The following is a 26,876-nucleotide window of genomic DNA, read 5'->3' on the forward strand; positions in this document are numbered from 1 at the left end:
AATTTGGGAAAATCGTAATACAATATTATTAATAACCTAATGTGTTAATCTAAAATAAACTATATGAACTTGTTTATATAATTGATAATCTCATTTGTAAAGATTATTAAAAAATATATGTTGCAGGTAAAGAAAATTTTATTATTTTCAACTATAAAATATTAAAAATATTATAAAAAATATAAAATAAAATAACTAAAATAAATAAAAATTATTTTTGACTATAAAATATATATGTAAAAAAAGTATATATTAATAAAATAGTTTTTTAAAATTAAAATAATTCAAATTATAATAATAAATTTATATAAGCATCACGTACCTCGTTGCATTACATCTTTATCTCGGTAGCATTGCAAAACATTATATATTTATCTTAAATTGCATATCTATTTTTCTAATATTGAATTACATATCTATCTCCTTAACATTGTATTATATTATATTATATATTTATCTTTTTAGTATTGTATTAGATTACATATATTATATATATATATATAATATAATATACTAATTTATTTATCATTAATTTGCTTTAAATCAAATCAAATGGCATTTCAGTAATTTTATTCTTTATTTATTTATATCTCCATAAATAACTCTCGTAACAAGGAATTATACTTTGTTATTCCTATTTAATTCTATTCCCAATGCATAAGGCGTGAAGAAGACCTTAGTCTCACGCCGCTAATCCCACTATTAGTCGAGGTGGTTGGTTTGACCCCCTCAAGTTTGGTGGGGGTGTAAAGGCGTCGCTCGTTCGTTGCTTGCCCCATTCGTCCCTCCCTCAATTAACTCTTCCATCTCCGTCTCATCTCGCAACTCTCACCAACTCCACCATTCTTTCTCCCTCTCTCCGGCGATTCCAAGCACAGAGAGAGAAGGAAAGATAGGGCTGGGGCATGGCGTTGTTGGAGATGAAGGCGTGGGTGGCGGATCTGGTTGCCTCGATTCTGACGACGTCATCAGAGGAGCCGGAGGTCGCCGGAAAGAGGCAGGCGGCGGCAGCTCTAGCGACGTCTATGGCGGTCGTGGTGGGGTGCATGCTGCTCATCCTGTGGCGGAGATCGGGAGCGGAGAAGAAGTCGAGCAAGGAGCCGCCGGCGAGGCCTCCGCCGTTGAGGGTGGAGCCGGACCACGACGCCGATGAGGGGAAGCAGAGGGTGACCGTCTTCTTCGGCACCCAGACAGGAACAGCAGAAGGGTTCGCCAAGGTATGAAGGGAGTTCGATCTCAGATCTCTGTAGTTCTTCTTCGATGGCGTAAAAATCGCACCTTTTGTGCCCTAATTTTGTTTATTTGATCAGTCAATTGCTGAGGAGGCTAGAGCGCGGTATGATAAGGCCGCCTTCAAAGTCGTGGATCTGGTAAGCTTCCTTCATCTTTTTATTCTTCAATTCAATAGTATGGCATGGACATGATCGTTTGTTTTTCACTTATTTCTTTTGTTGTTAGGATGATTATGCTGCTGATGATGATGAGTATGAAGAGAAGATGAAGAAAGAGACTTTGGCGTTGTTCTTCTTGGCAACGTAAGTTGAAATATGTTGGTTGTCAATTTGCAGTGTTCTGTTTACGTCTTTTTTGTTCACTAGTTTTTGTTAGAATGCCACAGTTATGGCGATGGAGAGCCAACTGATAATGCTGCAAGGTTCTATAGATGGTTTACTGAGGTTAGTGTAGCTTTCGGTAAATGTAGGTTCTTCCTCTTGTATTTTCTCGATTGGAATATAACATGAGGCTACATAATTAGGGGAAAGAGAAGGGGCCTTGGCTCAAGAATCTCCAGTATGCTGTGTTTGGTCTTGGCAATAGGCAATATGAGCATTTTAATAAGGTTTGCTATTGATCCATCATTTTCATTTCTTTGATTTGGAGTAAGTTGGTTCTTCTGTTTATATTTGATGCATGGATGTGATTTTGGAAAAATATAGGTAGCGAAGGTAGTGGATGAGATCCTCGCTAAACAGGGTAATTTCTTGTAATACCATCCTTTGTTGTTTGATCATCTTTTTGGTTAAAGAGATAGTGATATTAAATTTTGATTTATAATGGTATACTCCAGTACAAGTTTGCTCATATTGCCCTTTTGAACAAGTTTAGTTACATGATTCTTATACATTTTCTTGCTTTAGAGGTAAGATGTTGCAGAACAGCCTTTTTTCTTTACAAAAAGTTTGTAGCACCCAAGGGACTTCAACTTGTTAATCTGATCATCATTTCTATTAGGTTGTGATGACTTATATATTTATATATTTTTGTGGTGCTAAGAAAATTATCATGTTAGCCTACTGTGCATGGGGATGTCCACGCTTTAGGTTAGCAGACAATTCATGTTAGGCTAAGTATTTGGTTTACCTAAGTCCTTTTGGACTTACTATGAGAATCCTTGGACATCTCAAAGAATCTTTAAACTTTCCAAAGAACTTTTAGCAAATAAACCCTTAACTTTCCTCAATACTTAGATTCCCTCCCCTCTTTTTATGCTGCTGAGCAGCCCCTAGAGAGTAGGCAATGCGTGAGGCTGCTAAATATTCTTCTACAGAAATCTCTCTCTCTTCCTTTTCCATATTTCTTCCTTTCTCTCTTCAACCTGTGCTACTTTCTCCCTCAAATTTGGTTGGTATCCTTCTTTATCTTCTTCCTTCAAAATCCCCCATGATCCTTGTGGTATCTTGTCCCTCTACATAATATCCCTCACATTCCTAAGCATTTCCTGCTCTCTTGGGGAGTTCCATGAAAAAACAATATCAGTGCCCAGAGTTAAAGTTGAAGTCGAGGCTTAAGGATGAAAAATAATCCTTTCCAATGGGTGGGATCCAACATACTTTTCCCACTGTTTTGCATATTTTCTTAATTTTCTTGCTGTCAGTCTCATCAGAAATTTCTGCAGTCATCTACTTTTTCTTGAAGGTAAGAGCTATCTTTGGACTGCTCTTGATTGATCTTAATCTGGTAATCTATCTTCTGTTTTGGTTGGTCTCACCTTGCATTAATAAAGGTTTGATTTGCTAGTGTTAGTTATGTTCAAGCTGAATTGGGTTTTATCTTGCTTACGTTAGATTTTAATTGAAGACCTTATGGTTGTTTAATATTGCATTTCTTTGCATTGCTGAACTATTTAGGTGGGATTTGGCCCATGCATAATCCTTAAATGAGGTGAATTGATTTATTTGTGGTACAAAGGGGCTAGAGACACCCTCTCACCTATGATAGAAAAATGTGCATAACTTAGACGTATGCGCCGTGACTAGAGTCATGCATATTTTTAGAGATAGAGAATGATGGTCGGTCATTATTCATAAATAAGGGAAGATTATTTCATGAATAACCCTCGGTGCTGCATGAACTAATAAGATCCTTTGATGTAGAATGAGAATATTGAGCGAAGAATGAAATAACAAAGACTCATGAAATCCACCAACGAGGTGTTGGAATCCACCAACGAGAAAGAATAGAGAACCTCAAATTATTCATTAACCTCCAACAAATATATCTGAACCCTTTATATAGGCAAAAAGAACAAAAGAGACAAACTAAAATATCCTAACATAAAAAAAACAAAATGCTCTCAACATTAAAGTCCTATCTTATGATCCATCAACCAGCTAGAGTGTAATCTAGTAGCCTACCCTCCTCCGCATGTGCGAGTGTACATGTTTAAAGGTGCTGTTTGGCTGTTCCACACTAGCCCTTGAGTTTGGAGAAACTAGATTTAATATAGTGGGACTAAGGATGGTTTTGGTAGAACTCCAAGATTACTAGATTGATCTGTTATAGTTTCTCTTGAGTAATCCACGTGCTGTCAAACTTTGGGTGGTCTTTCCATTGGACTAGAAAATGGTGAATTCTTTCTTCAGTATTAGATGTTATCTATTCATTCAAAATAGTTTTCAATTTGTTTTTTTTGTGTGAATGAAATGGGAAGTGGTAGGGTCCAAAGCAAGTATATTTAGAGTGGTAGAAGTATATCATAAGGGTCATTTGGGATAGTCAATGGAGGTTTATAAGTAACCAAGTCTTCAATACTAAAGATAGAACTAATGCCATAATCAAAGGGAATATCAATGACATAACATTAGGTCATACATATTTATAAATTGAAGAGGTCTAGCACTACGGGCTTGCTTTTTTTCTACAGTTCTAGATGGAAATTGTTTGAGTTTGACTGATAGGTTACGAAATGATTCCTTTAAGATCTGAATTTATTTCAGGAAGCAGTCCGCGCAATTGAGAGAAAATATTCACCAAATATTCTCCTGTAATCAGAAAATTACGAAACCAAGTGGGATCAATTCGTAACTCCCAGATCTACGTTTTTCGTATTTACGCCCTTTACAAATTTGAACTATAATTGGGACGAAAACACGATATAGTGCGGATGATAGTGGTGGTGACGGATGGAGTGGATAATAGGGCTATAGATAATAATAGAGATGAGGGTGGATGGTTGATGTTGTTTAAGGGATAAAAACGAAGAGAAAGAAATGGTCGAGATACCAAGAAAGATGGAGGGCTCGACATACGAAAAAGATTAGAAGTTAGGACAGACCTTACCAACGGTAGAGGTGGTAGGTTGGTGAAGAGGGAGGAGGGAGATTAGAATAGAGAGACTAGAGAGAAGATAAATAGGCAAGAAACTAATATTCCATAAACATAATGATTTTGGCTGCCATCCACACCGTTATAGAGACTAGCTAACAAGCCAAAATAATAATTATTAATTCTAATTCTAGTAGACTCTCACCGATTGTGTTTGAACGCGTCCGGCCGTGTTCGAACGCACAAAAGACGTTCTCTATTTTTACGAACTTGATGTAGGCATTCGAATACGGCGTTCGAACGCGACCCACAGAAAATTTATTTTAATGAAAATAAATAATTAATGTAAAAAGAAACTTTAACTAGGTGTATCACTGACACAAACTATGACATAATCCTCAATATGAAACTCCTTGGTACATCTATTTGAATTGGCATGTAGTTTATAATGAAAATGACTAGTTTCAATTCGCTTGTTGATTTTTTGATGTAATGATGAACATGATGTGCAAATTTTTCTGTTGATTTAGAGACTTGATACTATTTGGGCTTGACCAAACCACATCACATCGGATCGTATCGAATTAGCCTCTAGTTATCTTCTATTTTGCATTTGATTTTGTATTTGCACTTTAGTTCGTATGTTTTAGTTAACTGCTTATTGCTATTTGATTGAGCTGACTGAGGTTAGTCGGATGTGGCTAACATTGGTAGCCACCTATAAAATATTATGGTGCACACCGGGTTCATTATCGTTTATTTGATTATCTTGACCTAGCTTTTTCCATCTCTCTCTCTCTTAACCTTAGCTCCCTCCACGGCAGCCCTAATGTCACTGCCTCCTTCCTCATCCATCTGACTAAACCCCCTAGCCTTTTAGAAACGGTCTCCTTTTTCCTCTTCTCTTCTTTGGCCACTATATTATCTTCACCATTATACCGCCAATGCCATTACCACCTTTACCTCAGCTAACCACTACTACCACCCTCACCTTTCACAGGGAGACCTCATTGCTATTGATCTATCCAATTGAGTTCCAACCTAGTCGAGCTAGATACCTAGCATGAACGTATCAGGCTTGGTATAAAAGCCAAGTCGTCCTTGATGCGCTCCCACATCTATGACAACGAATCAAGCCATGTCAGCAAGGCGAGTGGCGGAAGAGATTGACTCAACTGCCACTAAAACCTCGAAGGCTGCAGCGGCTAGGGCGAACCAAAGAAGAACCGTAATGCTGAGCCCCTTTTAATCTAAGCACAACTTGGCAACCTTGTCGAGCAGATCGCCATGACCAACTAGATGATTATGGATTTTCTGAGAGAGATGAGCCCCTTTTAATCTAAGCACAACTTGGCAACCTTGTCGAGCAGATCGCCATGACCAACTAGATGATTATGGATTTTCTGAGAGAGATGAGGGCCTCTAAAGAAGCTGAAGAATGTGCGACGAAAATCTCGACACAAATCCTACGTGGAGGCTCAATGCCATCTACGACTGCATTGACCCCAGCGTTCACATCACCACCGACTCCACCACTCCACATGGAGCCTATTATCATGTTGCCACCAGGCCCTAGGCCAACAAGACCGGTCCTGCCTGGATCAGTCGACGTTGAACTGCAACGGAGAGGTCACCCTAATGAGGAACCTCTAGTGTTGGGAGTAGACGATCATTGATAGAGAAACTATTGATTAGTCTTGGTGCACCCTTCGTTCCGGCATGACAGTGGACATGATCCAAATCGAGACAATGGGGTTCAGCAAGGACACTACACTTGCATTATCTACGGGTCAAGGGTGGGGTTCTGATTGATTGGGCCTACCAAGTGGAGCAACTTTACCTCTACCAAGGAACACCAGAAGAGTAGAAGGTGCTTCGCGAGCTTCCACTTGGAGGGGCCAGCCTTGCATTGGTTTCGGTCAGCCAACACTCAAGGTGAACTCAAAAGGTGGGAAGACTTCTACACTTAACTCATGAGGTGTGTCGCTATGTCGGCATACCAGGACTTCGACGCTCTTCTCTTGAAGATCGTCCAAAAGATAGATAAGCGTAGGGCTTTTTGAGAGGAGTTTAAGAGAGTGAGTAGTCGGTGCTAACCCTGGTGGATTGACCAACAACTTCCGAGCACCTGCATCTTCGGGTTGTGAGCAGAGATTCGTACTGATGTTTGCGCCCTCTAGCCTCGATTGCTGAAGGAGGCATTCGAAGATGTAATGTTGATGGAGGAGAAGCACCGAGCCATGAAGATTTAGTCCAAACCAAGTTGAACATATTGTGATGGGCGACTTCCACCGAGGTCGAGCTAGGTGGTATGGAGCATCACGGGTTGGCCGAGGGTTGTAGCCACAGCCGTAGCTTCTTGGGCGCCCTTGAGGCCTTCCGTTGACGTGAAGCTATCCCCACGACTCCCTAGCCAAGCTTTCACCCCAGCACAGATAGAATAAGAGTGAAGAGATTATGTTTTCATTGGACGAAAAATTTGCTGCAAACCATCATTGCATGAAACCGATTGGATTGGTGATGCTCATCGATTGTTTAGGTGAGGACACTGGTACGACTAAGGAGGTTGTAGAGGTCAAGGAGGCGCCATGGTAGCTGAAGAGAACATTGAGGAGATGATATGATTTGGACTTTACCGATATCGTCTCGAGTATGGATACATTTTAGGGGTGTCTTTTATTTTTGTTTGTGTTTATTTCAGGAAAAAAAAAGGTTTTCTGTATGTCGCGTTTGAATGCGAGTGGGGTATGATCGAACACGTTTGTAAAAGTCTACATTATCGCAAATACAGAGAACGCAAAATATGCGTTCGAACGCGATCGAAGCAAATTCACTGTTTCTAGGGTTAATAATTGCCATTTTTGAATTGTTTGGTTAGCCTCTAAAGGTGCGGATGACAACCAAGGAGTAATTATTGAATGAATTGAGTTTTGTCCTAGTCTTCTTCATCTTCTTCTCTCTCGTTCTCTCATTTCTCCGTGCCACCGCTTCTAGCCTCCCTCGATCGGCCACTCACCCTAGTTTCTTAGTGGTGGCCCAATCCTCCCCTTTCTTCCAATCTACTATTACTTTGCCCTAACCCTTTCCATCATCCATAATCTTTCCACCACCACTCACTCACCGGTGCCACCCTATTACCGCCGGTTTACCACCATCTATCATCACTTAGGATCTCGTGCCTCCATCCACGGATCCATAGATGGACTCTCTGACGTTTGTCTACTTCTCGAACGATATCTCAAGATCCCATCGTCCGATTTCCCTAAAACTAGATTTGTCGGAAATCTCTTTTCTAGGGCTACAACATATCAAAATTTTACGTTGGTCCGACTGCTGCAACTTTCGGAATCTTTTTCTAAAGTTCCGTGCCAGATCATGTCCAGATCTGAAAACGGGATAGGTCGAACCTTAGCCTAAGGGGAGATCGTATCAAGAGTAGTATCAGAGCCACTGTTTCTCGGACATGCGCTTCCTATGACAACAACCAGAGCCATGGCTACACGGCGAAATGAGGAAGATGAGATTTTCTCAATAGAGGAGGGGGAAATGGCTGCGGGAACTTTCACCCGCAGAACTGCCCGACCAAATCTGAATACGAAAGAGCCTAGTGATCAAGCCATGATCGGATCACGTTCCGAACAGATAGCCATCAATAATCAAATGATGAGGTAGATGATACGGGAAATACGGGCGACAAGAGAAGCCATGGCGATCGGAAACGCGCCAACGACTCCCCGACGCGAGTCTACCACCATGAACCCGTCACTATCGGTTTAGAACCTTCACTAGCAAGATCGAGCTTCTACACCCAAATCTTTGGTCAGCCGAAATGAATCGCCGCCGATTACAATGGGATCCTCAACCATTGTAGCAGCCTTTGGAACCTCCACATCTTCCTATGCATCGGAGACCTCGCCGACAAATTGCGAAAGGCTAGTCGCATCCTTCCCGATCCCTACAGAAATGATGAAGAGTCCAGCTTCAAGGTAGCAGTTTCCTTCGACGAGCTCGACGGTTGGAAAGGTTCTTTCGACGAGTCGACAACCGTGCGAACCACTGTTGAATGGAGGAAGACCACGTATGGTCGCTGGATATCCCTTATCAAGATTCCTTATTAGTGGTGAGGGAGATGATTCAGAACTGCGAGTTTTGACACTTGGGCTGCCTTACACCACCTCCCCTTGCAACCACGGGGAGTCGGCAACTAGGAAGAAATTACATATGGCCTTCAGCGACCTTCCACCATTCTCCTCGGTCAATCGATGGTCGATCGTGACAGCGTTGTCACCAGCATGACGTTGCAGCTCCTCGCTGAGCTACAACTCGAAGGAGGAGGCCGCAATCTTCCACCCATAGCAGCACCGGTCGCTGATAGCCCCGTAAAGACTTCGTGGGCGGCTGCTTTTCTCACCCAGACGGTCGAAAGCTTCCTGCCATGGCTGCAACTAAATGAAGGAGATGAAGATTTTGTTTTTGTCAACCTCAGCTTTCCATCACCAAGGATCTCGTGCCTCCATCTATGGATCCATAGACGGACTCCTTGACGTTTGTCTACTTCTCGGACGATATCTTGAGATCCCACCGTCCGATTTTCCTGAAATTAGATTTGTTGGAAAGCTCTTTTCGAGGACTACAACATATCAAAATTTCACGTTGATCTGTCAGCTGAATTTTCAGAATCTTTTTCCAAAGTTTCGTGCTAGATTCTGTTCAGATTTGAAAACGGAGTAGGTCAAACCTTAGCCTAAGGGGAGATCGTATCAGGAGATGATGGTTGACATCTCGCTCATACTTTGGGACTGCAACGCCCAAGACGTGTGTAAGCAGCATGGTGAAGCGAATGGTGATTCAGTTCTTGATTTAACATTGGTTTGACTCATAATTTTATTGATGATAGGTTGCTGCGGGAGATTGGGCTCGAGGGGTTCAACATGACCATAGGGAATGGCAACACCTTATGAGCCAACACTGTATGCAGTTGCGTTGAGTTAAAGATTGAATGATAGATTTTCACCATCGAGGAAAGGGAGCCGACATCGTTTTAGGGATCCAATGGCTTAAGAGCTTGTGGCTTATCACCTTTGACTTCACAAGTCTCTCGTTGTCTTTTAGATGAAACGGCAAGCGAGTCCAATTAATGGGCAACCAGTTGCAACCACAAGCAGACGCCATGTTGCAACCCCTGATCGGTTTTCTATGCAGTGGAGACTGAGCTTTCTTGATGCAGATGATGCTTACGGATTCGGAGACACCACCACCTGCAGGTATAAACACTAACATGAAGAGTTTGCTGCAGGAGTACAATGACTTGTTTGAGGAATCGTGGAGGCTGTCGCTTACCCACAAGCACGATTGTTGAATCCGTATTGTTCTAGGTGTCGAACTAGCCAATGTCTGGCCCTACTACTATCCCTATGTCAATAAGGAGGAGATCAGCAAGATGGTGGCGGAGATGCTTGCTTAAGGCAACATCCAACCGAGTAGAAGTGCCTACTCGTCGCCGATTCTCTTAGCGTATAAGGACAACAGTTGGCACTTTTGTGACGACTACTAGGTATTGAACTCAATCACTATGAAAGATCGGTACTCTATATTAGTGATTGAGGAGATCTTGGATAAGCTTATGAGGTCGGCATACTTCAGTAAGCTCGACTTGAGGGCGGGCTATCATCAGATCCACATAAACCTCGAAGATGTGCGCAAGACGGCATTTTAAATGCATGACGGGCACTGAGTTTCAGGTAATGTTGTTCGGCCTTACCAACGCCTCGACGACTTTCCAAGGTTGATGAACAACCTCTTTTGTCCACTCTTGCTTAGATATGTGCTCGTGTTCTTTGATGACATCTTGGTGTACAACAAAGGGTAGGAAGGGCACTTACGGCATGTACATGAGGTGCTCGACATCCTGTGACGCAACCAACTCAAGATTAAGATGAGGAAGTGTTTGTGGGGCGAACCAAGGGTGAAATACTTAGGGCATTTTATCTTAGCGGTGGGAGTAGAAGCTAACCCGGGGAAGATTAAAAACATGGTGAAGCGGTTGGTCCCTTCCAATCCATGGGAGCTACGAGGATTCCTTGGACTTACCATGTACTACTAGTGGTTCGTGGCCAACTAAAGAAAGATCACTGCTGTATTGACCTTCTTACTTTGTGAGGTTTTGTTTGGACCAAGAAGGCCACAACAGCTTTTGAAGAGCTGAAAACCGCTATGACCACAACCCTGGTCTTGGTGTTGCTTGATTTCAGCAAGACCTTCGTCGTGGAGGCTAATATGTTCGAGATTGGCGTTGGAGTTGTGCTAATGCAAGAAAGGAGGCCTATGACGTACTTGAGCAAAGCTCTAACTGTATGATACTAGCAGCTGTCCACCTATGAATGGGAGATGCTAGCGATCTTGCATGCCTTCACCAAATGGCGGCCTTACTTGGTTGGCCAGCAGTTCTTCATTGGTGCGGATTACTGAAGCTTGCCTTACTTCATGGAGCAGCGGGTGCATTCGTCGGTGCAACAAAAATGAGTCACTAAACTCCTTGGATATGACTACGAGTTGGTGTAAAATAGGGGATCGAGAACTGAGTTGCAGACGCGTTGTCATGACAACCGGACTCTACGGAGGTGGTGGCATTTTCTTCACCAAGTTTTCCATTCTTTTCAGACCTAAGGAATCCAAGGAAGACTCATAGCTGACCAAGATCATGGAGGAAATAGGGAACGGCCCGTTGAGCCATTTGAAGCATGAGGCGCGCGACGGTTTGATCCTTGCGTACGGGCGGACTTTGGTGTTGGCGGATGCCAATCTATGACGGACCTTGATCAAACACTTTTATGACGCCCCCACTACTGGCAATGGAGTGTTGCATACTTTCAAGCGGTCGTCCTAGAGCTGTACTTGGGCATCCATGAGAGCTGACGTGAAGAAATATGTCTAGGAGTGCTAAGTGTGCCAACAAGCCAAGGTGGAGATGCTCAAGGCGTGTAGATTGATGCTGCCGCTGCCTATATCGGAGCAAATATGGGAGGATGTGTTGATGGATTTCATCAAAGGCTTACCGCAGGTTAAGGGCATGCGCACTTCACTGCATTAGGCCACCCGATTTCCACCAGAAGGTGGCTGAAATTTTCGTGGAGGAGGAGGTGGCTCGGTCACATGGGATGCCGTGGACTATCATATCAGACTGGGACCGAATCTTTCTGAGTGCATTTTGGTCTGAGTTCTTCTGGCTATAGGGCATAAGACTTGACTTGAGATCAGCTTATCATGCGCAAACTGACGGTCAGATTGAAGTTGTGAACTGCGGACTCGAGCAATATTTGTATTGCTTTGTTGTGGACCAACCCAATGATTAGGTCAAGTTTTTTCTGTGGATTGAGTGGTCTTATAACATGGCTCACCACTCTAGCATTGATATGACTTCGTTCGAGGCAGTCTATGGTTGCACACCACCAATATTGCGAGCCTATGACCCAGTTATGGTGGTGAACCGAACTGAGGTCGATAATTGTGCCAAGTTGAACAGAGCATTGTTTCTAAATGCTCAGTTCATGTCCTGATCTAAAGTTTCTTCTTGATAATTGTGCCACAACTAAACTGTTTTCTCGATAATTGTGCCGTTGTGGATAGCAGCATGGACAATTTCTCCTAATGGCAGTAGTAGTGCTGCTATGAACTGTAATGGTTGGATCAGTGCTTGCGTTGGATCTAGTAAATCCTGCAGAAGGGAATGAACTGCTTTTTCACTTGGGAAACAGACTCCGATTCCTGCTAGAGAGAGAGAGAGAGAGAGGGGGGGACGTAGGTAAAGTTGTATGCAGTAGTAGTGCTGCTATGAACTGTAATGGTTGGATCAGTGCTTGCGTTGGATCTAGTAAATCCTGCAGAAGGGAATGAACTGCTTTTTCACTTGGGAAACAGACTTTGATTCCTGCTAGAGAGAGAGAGAGAGAGAGAGAGGGGGACGTAGGTAAAGTTGTACGCACTGTGGGATCTATCTATGCACAACATGAACAGTTGGCTGTTAGCACAACAATGGCAATTACACTAATGGAGGAAATCTAGTAGATTTTTTATAGTTTTAGACTTAGGGTAATTGATGTAGGACAAAGTAGAGGCCCTACACGATCTGATAGCGGATCTTCAAATAGAGATGAATAAAGAGATGAGAAAATGTAGAAGATGAAGAGAACAAGAGAGTAATTTCAAAGAGGAAAATATAGATAGGAATGAAGAAGAGAGAGATAACATGACACACCCGATCAAAAGAATGACTTATTAGTTTTTTTTTTATTTTTTCCTGAATTACTATAGCAAATCACTGTAGCATCATACTATTCATGTAATGTTGGTACTGTAGCAGTGAATAGTGCCGATGAATATTTTATTATTGTTTTTGAAGGAGTCCTAAATTGTCTAGATTAGTATTCGCCGTTTAGGTTATCTTAAGAGTAAATAATTGAAAAAAAGTTACCTAAACAATCCTATTAGATTAAAAGTTTGCCTTAGGTTAGAGTTTTACTGTAAAAGGCCATCAGAGGCTCAAACATATAATAAATAGATGATGGATTTATGAAACTAAGTTTCTTTTGGCCTAATTTGTTGTGTTATCTCTCTTTTTCTTCGTATCTATTATCTTTCTCTGTAAAATATTACTCTCTTCTCTTCATTTTCAATTTTTTCTCATCTCTTTATTCATCTCTATTAGAAGGTCAACTATCAGATCATAGGACCTCTACTTTGTTCTACATCATTCACTATCTAGGGGTGGCAAGCAAGTTGGATTAAGTGGGTCTGGGTCGGGTTAACTTCACCTTAATATGAGCATGACCTAATTATTAAATAGGTTGAGTTTTGTAGATATAAACACGATCTAATTATTAAACGGATAATATGATACAACTTGTGTAATTTATTTAGTTAATGGGCGGTAGTTGTAAGAAGCTCGTTGGGGAGGGCGACGATTATGGAGGGAGGTGGGAGCTAGTAATGTGGAAGACGAGGAAGGGAAATGTCAGCAGAGGAAATAAGAAAGGATAGGGTTGAGGTGATGGTGTTGAGGTGATGGGAGTTATTCAGTGAGAGAGGAGAGAGAGATATTGGCGTTGAGGTGATAAGTATTGTGGTTCTTGATTTAGGTGCATGGTGAACTTGATTAAACCACTTTTATTTGTATCAATTTCTGTTTTGTTTAAGAAAATAAAATAGTTTCTGGCAGATACGCTCGAACACAAATGGATGGCGTTTGAATACCTGATTCACGTTTGTACATGCAGAGAATAGGTTTTGGCTGTTTGATTGCTTGATTTCTTGTTCATACATGCAAAGAACAAGTTTTACCATTCGAATGCGATCGGGGTGTGTTTGAGCACACAATCGGTAAGTTGAGTCGTAATAGAATTTGTTTATGATTTTTGGATGATTAGCTAGCCTCCAAATATATGAAAAATCAACTTTTTGAATTATTTATTATTGGAATTTATTTTTAATTTAGGCTTGAGCTATCTTCTCCCTCCTTCCTCCTCCTTGGAACCCAATCCCGTGTTCTCGTCTACAGTCAAGGATAATCCTCCATCGCTTCTCCTTTCTCCCTCTAACGACCAACCATACCTGAAAGCTTTCTCCTTTCATCTCATCTTGTTCAAAGCACTAATCTGTCCACCATACTATAATCATCTCTTATAACCCTAATCACATTATCCACGTTCATCCTGCTACCTTCTGGCCTTCACTCATTGTTTTCTATATAACTTTCGATTGACGAGATTCTGGTTATGTTGGATTTCTAACTCACAGAGGAACAACATTTCTAAATTCTAGATTGTTCCAATAGTAAGATCAATCCCTATTGTATTCGCAAGTTTCGTGTTGAGTTTTGTCTAGATTATTAAATTGAATAGAAAATCATCTTTACCAAAAGCAACCGTAATAGTAGAAGTTGGGACCACTTCATGTACATAGAGTATTAATTACTCAAAAATCTGCCTAAGGTAGCGGGTTGACCTAACTCGACATGACCTATTTAATTTAACTAGTAGGCCAAGAGAGTTAAAACTATATACTTGAACATGACTCGGTTATTAATCATGGTTGGTGGGTTGATATTTTTACAATCTGAACCCAGTTAAACTAAACACTAACCTATTTAATAGTCAGATTATTGAGTCAGATTAACTTTTGCCACCCCTAACACTATTCATAGTTTGAGTTTCAATTTATAGTGTTACGGACTAGACCAATATTGGGATGGATTGGTTATTTGAGTTGAAGGGAGATCTTGATGGTGATGGAAGGGGAAGAGAAGATATGTGGATGGGAATATTTGCAAATGAGGGATAAGAATAGGATGAAGGGGAAAAAGAGGTCGCTCCTAGAAGAAGTAGGGCCACGACATATGAGGATGAAGATCTAACCAATAAAGGTTAGGGGACGGTGAGAAATTAGAGCAAGGAGAAGAAAAAGGAGAGAGATAGGAGAAGAAAATATGATTTCTTAATATAACTCAACTTGCGTGCACTCCACAATACTTAGAGGCTATCTTTTGGACTCAAACAATAGAAATTAAACCCTAAAAATAAAGTGTTCTCGTCACAATGCGTTCAAACGCTAATTTCCTATTCTCTGTATTTGTGAATGCGTGCAGGCGTTCGAACGCACAAATCCCGTTCTCTGTATTTGTGAACGCCTGCAGGCATTCACATAGTGCGTACGAACCCCCTGCGTTCGAATGCCTCCCGACAAAAAACTTTATTTTCTTCCAAAACAAATTAATTTTTTCTAATACAACTTGATTCAACTCTAGTTGTATCAATCTACCACGTTTTCGTCACCTTAACCTCAAGGTGAGAAGTTCGGAAAGAGTTCCATGATGTTCTCCTCAGACTCCTATGTCATCTCGTCTGAATGCTGTCCAAGCCACTTCACCAAAATTTCAATCTCTAGTCGACCTTCTCGATGATGCCTCTGTCTTGCTAACAAATGCACTGGCTCGTATACTTGTATCTCCACTAGATCGGGTATTTGTGCTCACTGCCTAATGCGCCCCTACTCTCGCTCGTAGTAGCGATACATGGAACACGGGATGAACCTGAGATCCCTCCAGCAACTCTAATCAGTATGCAATAGGTCCCACTCGCTCGAATATGCAGAACAGTTCAAAATACCAATGCGCTAACTTAGGATTGCGTACAAATGTAGGATAACTTGCAAATATGGCTGGGCTCGTACAAATACAAGGTCCTCGACCTCAAACTCAAACTCTCGATGCCAGCGATCATATACTTGCTTCATGCGATTTTGGATTGTTGTCATGTGCTCCCGTAACCCCCGTAGAACCACATCCCGATCTGTTGGCTCCATCTCTGTCTTCGTCCTTACTGTTGATGCCTCGGGGTCATATGTCCTCAAGGTAGGTAGTGGCCTACCATACACTGCCTTGAATAGTGTCATCTCAATGGTGTTGTGAAATGCAGTATTATAGGACCACTCTGCCCACAGTAAGTAGTCGAGCCATCTCCTCGATCTTTCACCCATAAAGCATCGTAGGTACTGCTCTATGCCCTAATTCACCACCTTAGTTTGGTCATCTATTTGTGGGTGATTGCCGAACTGAGGTTTAATCAAGTACCATAGAGTGTGAAGTACTCGGTCTAAAAATCACTGATTAAGACTCGGTCTCGGTCGAATACAATCGAATGCGGCATGCCGTGAAGTCTAGCAATGTCGCGCACGAACACCTCTGCGACCGTCCTTGCTAAATATTGGTGCGTAAGGGTCGAGAAGTGAGCAAACTTATTCAGCCTATCTACTAACACGAATATAACCGAGTACTCTCTCATAGAAGGTAAGCCCTCAATAAAGTCCATGAAGATGTTCTCCCAAATCCTCTCCGGTCTGGGCAATGACTAGAGTAGTCCGACTAGCCTCAGTGAGTCGGACTTTGCTTGTGGGCATACCTCGCAAGCACGTACGAGCGCCTTCAGCTCTTATCGTACTCCAGGCCATGTACAGCTTTGTAGTAGTCTCTTGTGAGTCCGTAGGAGTCCCTTATGTCCTATTTTAGGGATGGAATGAAAATGTTCCATCACTCGTTGTCGTAGGCCTACGTCCGCAGGTATCTGAATGCATTTATAGTCCAAGAGCAATCCACCTCGACTCACCATCCCAGGATGACTAGTAGGGTCGTCCTTCTACATGATTCTCAAGATATCTGGATCAATAGCTCTTGTTGCTCGTATGTCATCTAAGAAAGGGAAGACAAGCACGGACATGGCCAGGGCCGCTAGTTCGGCTGGTTCGGGTTGTCGGGATAGCGCATCCGCTACCTTGTTCTCCGCTCCTTTCTTGTCTTGTAGCTCGTAGTCATATCCTAATAGCTTGGTGACCCACCTCTACTGTACAAGCGTGTGAATCTGTTGTCCTATAAAATAAGGTAAGTTCCTCTGATCTATCTGGATCATAAATCGCCTCTCGATCAAATAGGGTCTCCATCTCGTCACAGCATGTAAGATAGCAAGCATCTCCCGCTCGTAAATGGATAATTGTTGTAATCTCTGGGTCAAGGCCTTGCTAAGGTAAGCAATGGGCCTCTCTGTTTGCATTAATACAGCTCCAATTCCTATGCCCGACGCGTCGCACTCAATCACAAACTGCTTGGTGAAGTCGGGTAGTGCCAATATCGGTGCGAATGCCATTGCCTTCTTTAACTCGAATGCTTTTGTCGCTGTATCAATCCACTCAAAGGCATCCTTTTTCAGTAAGGCTGTCAATGGTGCTGTAATCTTCCCATAGTTAGCCACAAACCTGTGTTAGTAACCGGTTAAACCAAGGAAACCGTGTAACTCTCGTACCGTCCTCGGTTGTGTCTAGCTGAGCATGCACTCCACCTTACTTTGGTCGGCTGCGACACCCTCGGTTGAAATGATATGCCCTAAGTACTCCACTTGTCGTTCGCCCTATAGGCATTTACTTTGCTTCACCTTGAGGGAATGGTCCCTCAAGGGCGCCAACACAGACCATAGATGATCAAGTGCTCCTTCCAGGTCTTGTTGTACACCAAAATGTTATCGAAGAATACTAACATATATCGTCGTAAGAGTGGAGGGAATATGTCATTCATCGGTCCTTGGAAGGTCGCCAGAGCATTCGTTAACCCAAACGGCATCACCCAAAACTCATAGTGTCCATCATGAGTTCGGAATGCCGTTTTGAGGACATCTTTTGTACGCACTCCGATCTGATGGTACCCTGCACAAAAGTCCAACTTGCTGAAATATGATGCTTCGGTCAGCTCGTCCAGCAACTCCTTAATTACTGGGATTGGGTACCTATCCTTGACGGTTATGGTGTTTAGCGTGCGGTAATCCATGCAGAAACACCAGGTGTCGTTCTTCTGTCTCACCAACAGAACTGGTGATGAATAGGAACTTCGGCTTGGTTGAATGATGCCTTGATTCAACATCTCTGCAAGCAACTTCGATATTTCTTCCTTCTAGTGTGTGGATAGCAGTAGGGCTGTACATTTGCAGGTTTGGCCACCGGTACAATCTCGATCTTGTGATCAGCTTGCCTAGCAAGTGGCAGCCCTTGTGGAGCCTAGAAAGTCGACTAATAAGCAATTCAAATTAGGACAAGTACCTAAGTCAGAGATGACTTGAAGTCCTGTTGGGAACAGCTGTAAGAAGTAGGTCACCTCGCCTATCCGTGGAGTGCCAACCAACGGCCGCAAGGAGGGGCTCATTTGCGTGCAAACTCCCTCGAGTCATACCACACGTCTATCTCTCTGAAATGTGAACCTCATCTGTAAAAAATCAAATGTGACGAAATCGAGACTTTGCAGCCATTGGGTGCCTAGCACAATGTCAGCTTCTCGAAGGGCTAGCGGGTATAAGTTCAAGGTGAAGCTATGCCCCTGCACTCATACCACTACTCCTCGACAGATGCTATCAGCTACAAGGCGGGTACCATCACCAATGGTCACATCAAATCTAATAGTAAGCTTAGCCTCAAGTCCTATATTTTGTACCAATTTCTCATTCAAAAAGTTATGTGCTCTCCGTGTCAATGAGGATGTGTACACATTGCTTTTGGACGAGCCCATCCATTAGTAGGGTCTTTAGGACGCTAGTATCGGAGTATGCATGCATCGAGATCTCGACCTGCATATCCTCTACTATCTCCTGAAGCTCCTCTCCAACTATCTCCTCTATGATGTCTCCCTCTGTCTCTTCGTCATAGCCATCGATTAACATGACGCTGCCCGTAGCCTTGGCACATTGATGTCCTGGAGGCTCGTCACACCAAAAACATAAGCCCTTGGCTCGCTTTTCATCCACCTGCGCTTGGGACAAGGATCGACCCTTGGGTTGCATGCCTCCTCTGAATCTGGTAGTTTGTCTCGGGGTACCCCATTGTCCAAAAGAAGGCACCGGTGGTTTTGTCATGGAAGTGGAACCGCCGGTTGTGGACGCCGCTCGTGGCATATACCGGCTGTCCTTTGATATCCAATTCATCCTCATAACTCCTTTCAAGGCAGTGTACTTCTGTTCTATCCTTGTGGCAATCTCAAAAGCCTTCATCAAAGTTCGCAGTTGCATTGAATAGACGTCGGCTTTTATCTCCTCACGTTGTCTCGCCAAAAATGTGCTCTTCAATGCTTCTTGTGGCCACCTTGGAAAACAACGGCTGCTGAGATGCTCAAGGTTCTCTTGATATGCTACCACAGTAGTCTTTTGTGTCAATTTGGTGAGTATAGTCCTATAATCTTCATATTCAACAGCCCCAAACCGTCGAGCTAATGCAAATGTGAATGCTGTCCAATTATTGAACGGTTGGTGGGCATGTATGGATTGGTGCCAATGTAAAGCCGCATATTCCAAATGAAAGTTTGTAATAGATACCTTAGCCTCTTCTAGTGTGCTATGACATGAAAAGTACTATTCGGCATGAAAAATTCAATCAATAGGTTACCTCCGTTAAACTTTGGGAATTCTAATCAAGCGGATTGTCTGCAGAGGCCATAATCGTGCCCATTGTCCATTAGAGGATCCATCCTTATTGTTGGTGGATGAAGGATGTGGATCTCCGGTCCACGACATCTCCTTTCCTCTTGCTCAAGAGCAATCACATGTTCATCATCATATGGCCATGTTGCTTCTGGTTCGCCTTTGCCTTGATGGGATTCATTCCTTCCTCCATCTACACCATGGTTCACTTCTGGTGGTGCTGGATAAGGTATCCTTGGTCTTGGTGGGTTGGGCAGTAATGCATTCGTCTGCCTTAGAAAAACTCTCATCATTGGCGGAGTTTGATTGGCCGCTAGTATAGTTACTACGAGTTCTTTCGGTGTCAGCCCTCCACGCGATATCATATGAATCTCCTCGCGTAGGGATTGCAAGGGTTTCTTGCATTCGTTGTTGGTGGTTTATCATTCTTTGTTGTTGCTTCATCATTTGCTGAATGATTGCTGCCATATTTGGATCGAGCGGCGTGGAAAAAGGCACACTCGGCGTGGCGCTGGTGCTAGCTTTGCTATTGCTACCCACGGTGGTTGGAGTGTTTGGATCTGGTTTCGAGTTGGCATCCGTTGTCCCACGCTTCGCCATCGATCTTGTGTTAGTCATAGTCCGAGAATCGGTGGCTCTGATACCATTGTTATAGACTGGACTGCTATGGGGATGGGTTGGTTATTTGGATTGAAGGGAGATCTTGATGGTGATGGAAGGGGAGGAGAAGATGATATGTGGATAGAGATATTTGTGATGAGGGATGGGAATAGGATGAAGGGGAAGAAGAGGTCGTTCCAAGAAGAAGTACCGCGACAGATGAGGAGGAAGATCTAACTAATGAAGGTCAAGGGACGATGAGAAGTTTAGGCAAGGAGAAGGGGAGAGAGAGAGAGAGAGAGATAGGAGAAGAAAATAAATCCTAAAAACAAACGCGTACAGCCGTTTGAACGGGCCTAATGCCGTTTGAACGCACAAATCCCGTTCTCTGTATTTGTGAACGCATGTAAGCGTTCGCATAGTGCGTTCGAACGTAGTCTCCTGCGTTCGAATGCCCCTCGGCGAAAAGCTTTATTTTCTTCCAAAACAAATTTATTTCTTTCGATATAACTTGATCCAGCTCCAGTTTCATTATATTGAATTTAGATTAATTTTCAAGGAGACTGTTTGTGCTGTTGTGCTGTTGGGTTTTCCTTTGTTTTTGGTTAGCTTCAACCATTCATGTAGTTTTGTGTGCTTCCATTTGAAACTACTTAAATCAACTAAACATGTGATTTCAGGTTCAAGTTTAAGTAATTTAATTGGACATTTGGTCTTTTTCTCAACTTCTCTCTCTTTACACCTCTACTCCTCCATCCTCTTTCTTGAAGACTACACAACTGACACCAAAACTTCAAACAATGCTTGTAACTTTGTCCTCGATCTACTCATTGCCAGAGAGTAATTTGGATGAGAAGTAGTAAGTATCAAGAGTGAAAACTGCTCTCTTCTTCCCCCCACCCTTGTGGGGTTCTGGGAAAGAGGTTGTACACAATACTACTCTTGTTTCAGTAAAGATTGCTTTCATAACTTAAGCCTACTAGTTCTTAAATGCAAATGTGAGCCTTACTGTTCATATCAAGTGACACCTTTTAGGCAACATATGTCGAGTATAATTTTAGTTTTCTGGTACTTTTTTTCTTCTTAAGTTTTAATTGTATATTTTGTCATATTGTTGGATTGGTGAATGGTTAAAACATGTCGCAGAAAGCTTATCAAGCCATTAAATTTGATGGCAAGGTCTGTTAGAGTTAACCCACTTTGAGGTAAGATAAGTCCTCTGGTAGGTCATTCATTTTTAGCTTTTTACCTTTGAGGTGCCTATGCTGTTCATATGCAATAATGTATTGGACTCTCATTTATTTCATTCTGCTGGAATGACTTAGCACTTATTCATAAAAGGTGTGTGTATATATATATCTATATCTATCTATTATATATATATGCACGTGACTGTATATATGTTCATCTATATACATGTAAAACATGAATTCTCTTGATTATGTGTGGTGCCAGCTTGACATCTATTCGTATGTCAGTAATGAAACTCTCTTCAATCCTTAGCAGTTTACACAACACGCGTTTACAATTTTTTTTGTTCCCTTATGAAAGTTTTATTCTCTATTAGTTGCTTTTTGTTTTGGTGGGACATTACTGAGGAACTTCATTAACTAGATAACATGGATGAATGGACTGATCGAGGAAATTATGAATAATTCTGTCAAACTAGTATACTTTGTAGTAAATGTTCTTAAGATGGAGATATTTAGCCTCTACTCTCCTGTTAGGATTGACACACCTTGTATGTTATTTAGGTAATTTTCTCTGTCTTAACTTTCCTTATTTTCTTGCTTCTTTAGGTGGAAAGCTCCTTGTTCCTGTAGGCCTTGGAGATGATGATCAGTGCATTGAGGATGACTTCACAGCTTGGTATGCAGAAGACAATCTAATTAGAAAAAGAAATATTACTAGGTTTTGAGTTAGTTAAATAATAACAATCTATTGTCTCCCTTTTTTTCCCTTTCACTCACACAGGTAAAATAGAGAAGACATGCATAGAAGGAAATAAAGTTGCCATAAACTATTTGACATTGCATCCCTCTTTTACATACTATATTATTATTTCCTGTCAGGAAAGAACTAGTGTGGCCAGAGTTGGATCGGTTACTTCTCACTGAAGATGAGACTTCAGGTGGAGCTACTCCTTACACAGCCGCCATACCCGAATACCGTGTTGTGCTTTTTGACAGTGCAGATTCTTCACACTTGGAGAAATCTTGGAGTCTTGCTAATGGCCATGCTGTTATTGACCTCCAACATCCTTGCAGGTACTCAATAAAGGTGAATTTGTATCACTGCATTGTATTACAGATGGGAAATATTTTTTAAGGTTATAATGTACATTTTACTTTTTGTTTAAGGGCTAACGTGGCTCTGCGAAGGGAGCTTCATAAATCTGCTTCTGATCGTTCATGTATTCATCTGGAGTTTGACATTTCTGGCACTGGTCTAGTGTAAGTTCCCTCATGCTTTTTTCATGCAAATACAAACTACAGCTTTGTACTTCTTTTAGTTGGCATTTTATCATGCAATTTAGTTGACTGAAATCAAGAGTTTTCTGACTTAAATATCCAAGTTCCTACTTGCTTGCCCTTGGGCATTGTATGCAAAATTTTATTTACAGTTGTAGATCAGTTTTATGATCTCTAAACATAAGGTAAATCTATTGCATGGATTCAGACCTACAGAATCAGTGATTTTTCTTTTAAATTAGCAATAGTTGCTTTATTTTTCATTCCTGATGTACAGGTGTTATGTCATTATTTTATTTTCTGGGTCAACTTTATGTTATAATTCCTACAATGTAAAGTTGCTTATATCTTAATTGTATCAGCTTGTATTTTCAAGTTAGAACTTCGTTAGATAGCAAGACCTTGGCCTCTTTGGTTACTTGGCTTTTGATCCCTATTGTATTGCTGAGGAATTGTGCCATGTTCTGTCGATTATGTCTTTTTAAGCAGTGTGATGATTTCTGAATATTTTAGAAGCTTGTTTTCCATATTATCTTATGTTGAGAACCTCTTCCTTGTTAGGTATGAAACTGGAGACCATGTTGGTGTATATTCAGAAAATTCTATTGAGACCGTGGAGGAGGCTGAAAGGTTACTCGGTCTTTCACCAGACACTTTCTTCTCCATACATGCAGACAACGAGGATGGAACACCCCTCAAGGGAAGCTCATTGGCACCCCCCTTCCCATCTCCTTGTACTTTGAGAACTGCTCTTTCGCGATATGCTGACCTCCTAAGTTCACCAAAAAAGGTTCCTTTTTATGCATGCTTTCTACTTCAAAACTGCTTTAAGAAAATCTGTAATTGATATTCAAATTTTTGTGGTCTGGTCTTTAGGCTGCCTTAGTTGCTTTAGCTTCTCATGCTTCTGACCCAAGTGAAGCTGAACGATTGAGATTCTTGGCTTCTCCTGCTGGAAAGGTTGGGAGTTGGGACTTCTCATGTACTGAGTGTTACTATATTGCTGTCATTTTGACTTTTACTTCGTGTCTGCAGGATGAATATTCTCAATGGGTAGTTGCAAGTCAGAGGAGTCTTCTTGAAGTTATGACTGCATTCCCATCAGCTAAGCCTCCTCTAGGTGTGTTCTTTGCAGCCATAGCTCCTCGCTTGCAGCCACGATATTATTCTATTTCATCTTCCCCAAGGTGATTGTCAAATAGTCATCTTTTATCTTATGGATCATTTGGATGATTGACTATAGTTTCGTCTTGTCATATGATTCCCATGTGGAATAGGATGTGAAAAATGGCACTTACTAGCAAAATTAGTCAAACTCTTGATTATCTGCATGTCCTCTAGTCCCAATATTATCAAGTTATTTTGACTAACTTCCAAAGAAATTCTTGAAACATGGGATTGGAGATGCATCAAGCCATATTTCTATTTGTTGGTAGGAATAAGAGTTGAATCAGTCATTGGTTATTATTTAGCTTATTCTGTATTTGCAGGATAGCTCCTTCTAGAATTCATGTCACATGTGCATTAGTTCATGGACCAACACCTACAGGAAGGATTCACAAAGGGGTTTGTTCAACATGGATGAAGGTATGCCTCTTTGATATAAGAATTCCTTCCGCAGGAGTTGGATATATGTCAGTTGACAGAATTGTATTTCTGTGGTAATAACTTTCTTTGGTTGTATTTATGGAATAATGAAAGCATAAGCACTTTTCCAGAACACAATCCCTTCGGAGTACAGCCAAGAGTGTAGCTGGGCACCTGTGTTTGTTAGACAATCAAATTTTAAATTGCCTATGGATTCCTCAGTTCCAATTATCATGATTGGCCCTGGGACAGGGCTGGCACCCTTCAGGGGCTTCTTACAGGTTTGTTTGCACCAATTTTTTTTGTCTAGAATTTCTTCTTGTTTAGACAATGACCCTGGTATGTCTGCTATTCATACCCCGTCCAGGAAAGGCTGGCTCTAAAAGAGTCTGGTGTGGATCTGGGTCCTGCTATTCTCTTCTTTGGATGCAGGAACCGCAAGATGGTAATTCATTGTAAAATATTTCTACATTGAACTTAGATTTTGCTTATATTATTTAATTTTCCTTCTAGCATGTCCTATTTGCTTTCTTTAACTATATAAATTCTGGATGGTTATCTTGCAGGACTATATTTATGAAGAGGAGCTGAACGACTTTGTTAACATGGGGGCCATTTCTGAGCTGATAGTTGCCTTTTCTCGTGAAGGCCCAGAAAAAGAATACGTGCAGCATAAGATGCTGGAAAAGGTCAATATGCTTGCTACTCTTGCCGAATATTTGGGAACTCTGTCCTCTTGAATTCCTGAATTTTACATATTCTTGTTCAGTTAATTTTGGTTTACTTAATATATCCAGGGTTTGGAGATTTGGAATATCATCTCACAAGGTGGTTATATTTATGTTTGTGGAGATGCTAAGGGCATGGCTAGGGATGTTCACCGACTTCTTCACTCGATAGTTCAAGAACAGGTAGATAACATTTCATAATCAGGGTGCCCATACATGCCACCACCCATAACATGTATCACTGAAATGCTATTAGTTCAGATAAAACTTTCTGGACGGAAAAAGATCTCTTTTCTCCCTAAATGAATGCCTGATTTATACTTTCACCCTAAGAGTACTTCGGATTTGAATTGCAGGGATCTCTGGACAGCTCCAAAACTGAGAGTTTTGTGAAGAACCTTCAAATGGAAGGGAGGTATCTCAGAGACGTTTGGTAAGAATTTCCAAAGGAAGTTTCTAAAGTGAGCTACATTATGTGGCATTTGGTCACCAGAATTTAGAACACAACCCTGGATTCTCAGAATGGTTTCCCAGTGCCGGGCATTTTAATCTCATGCCTTCCCATAGAGTATAGTCTTGGTTTATGTGATTCTTTCATCTCTAACAAGTTCTTGCTCATGTAATATATAATATATGTTCCTTTGTATCATTAGGATAATTGGTTGGGGAGAAATAAGTTAGTAGGGTAGTTTGTTTGATAAAAACTTTTTCAATGGGGGTTTATCCCTGATTTATTGGAAGATCGATAGGCCTATCAGTAATAGCTGCTACAAGCTATTGTCTCTTGTACGTTCGATGTTATCCCTACCGTACACAGGCAAGGCTGTTGGTGCTCCAGCCCTTCTAATTAATGTCTATCTAATTGCTTTTTAGATGTTATGCTGATTAGACTGTATACTTGACATATCCTTGAGTTATCACTGAGACCTATTAAGATGTAAGTGAAGCAGACCAATCTATATGATGGAAAGCTATGGGCGTCTCAACGCCCCCTTTCCCTGGAGTCCATCTCCAGTTTTCCCCTCCCCTTTCCCCTCCTTCCTCAACCCGTCTTATCTCTTTCTACCTTGACCCTTGTAGGACTCCTCTTCTTCCCTGTCTCCTACTCGCTTGTGTTAACTAGTCTGGTAGTTACAATGGCAGCCTCTGATGAGGAACTTTTTTGCATGTTCTTCGAGCTCCTCTCGTAGAAGATGGACGAAGTCATTTCCCTGGAAAATGATTGCACTATATCCAAGCGGAGCCGCAACCTTTGTTTTGTGAGTAAGCTTATTTCTGATAGGAATTTTACATGATGGGGCTCAAGACCGCACTCACTAGGGCCTGGGGATTGGAGGGAGCCCTAGTCTTCGTGGAAGCTGGTAAGGGTATCCTTACTCCTTTGAACTTGAAGTTGACAAGTGGAAGGTATGGTTTTGGGCTCCTTGGTGTTTCAGCATAGATCTTCTTGCCCCAGCCTCTTTCTAACCCAACTTACCAGCTAAACAATGGAACTTCATACACTTTATTTTGGGTCCATTTGTATTGCCTTCCAAAGAACTGCTCGTGCCCTAGCGGGGAGGGTTGGTAACTCAGTCACCTTCGGATGCTGATCAAGCTAAATGGTCAAAGTTTATAAGAATGAGGTTCTATGTTGACATATCTAAGGCTCTCACGCCTTCAGTATTGGTGTTCCTTCTCAATAGCACCGCATTACGAGCTCCTCCCTCGACACTTTCTTTTGTGGGCGCATATGCCACGAGATGCAGGAGTATATGCATTGAGGTGCCATAGAGGAGAAGGCCAGAATGGACTATCCTGATACATGAGACCAAAGTTATTGTAATGGTTGAAGGTCTGGTTTGTCAATCTCAGTGCAAAGAAACAAACCCCTTCTATGCCACTTCCTCTCCGGCCCTCTCCGGCAATGTTGAAGTGTCTCCACCGTGCGTGGTGGGGCTCCGTTA

At 41.9% G+C, this 26,876-nt stretch overlaps 1 protein-coding gene across 1 annotated transcript; it reads left to right on the forward strand.

The window, feature by feature from the left end:
- Positions 1–721: 721 nt before the first annotated feature.
- Positions 722–25,781, forward strand: LOC140778175 (NADPH--cytochrome P450 reductase 1-like). Its single transcript, XM_073122761.1, has 18 exons — positions 722–1,217; positions 1,311–1,370; positions 1,459–1,535; positions 1,619–1,676; positions 1,757–1,840; positions 1,938–1,974; positions 21,944–22,013; positions 22,217–22,411; positions 22,505–22,597; positions 23,177–23,405; positions 23,492–23,575; positions 23,651–23,802; positions 24,106–24,202; positions 24,334–24,483; positions 24,570–24,647; positions 24,769–24,891; positions 25,000–25,113; positions 25,287–25,781. The coding sequence occupies exons 1-18, from the start codon at positions 906–908 to the stop codon at positions 25,365–25,367; spliced, it is 2,094 nt and encodes a 697-aa protein (XP_072978862.1). The 5' UTR covers positions 722–905; the 3' UTR covers positions 25,368–25,781.
- The last annotated feature ends 1,095 nt before the right edge of the window (positions 25,782–26,876 follow it).

Source organism: Typha angustifolia, chromosome 15 (assembly GCF_048772165.1).
Source record: "Typha angustifolia cultivar Huaian chromosome 15, ASM4877216v1, whole genome shotgun sequence".
Taxonomy (NCBI): domain Eukaryota; kingdom Viridiplantae; phylum Streptophyta; class Magnoliopsida; order Poales; family Typhaceae; genus Typha; species Typha angustifolia.

Coding starts and splice junctions, on each gene's coding strand:
- LOC140778175 (XM_073122761.1), top strand. CDS start 906: ATGGCGTTGTTGGAGATGAAGGCGTGGGTGGCGGATCTGGTTGCCTCG. Junction 23,406..23,491: donor TCCTAAGTTCACCAAAAAAG/GTTCCTTTTTAT, acceptor TCTGGTCTTTAG/GCTGCCTTAGTTGCTTTAGC. Junction 24,203..24,333: donor TTTGTTCAACATGGATGAAG/GTATGCCTCTTT, acceptor GCACTTTTCCAG/AACACAATCCCTTCGGAGTA.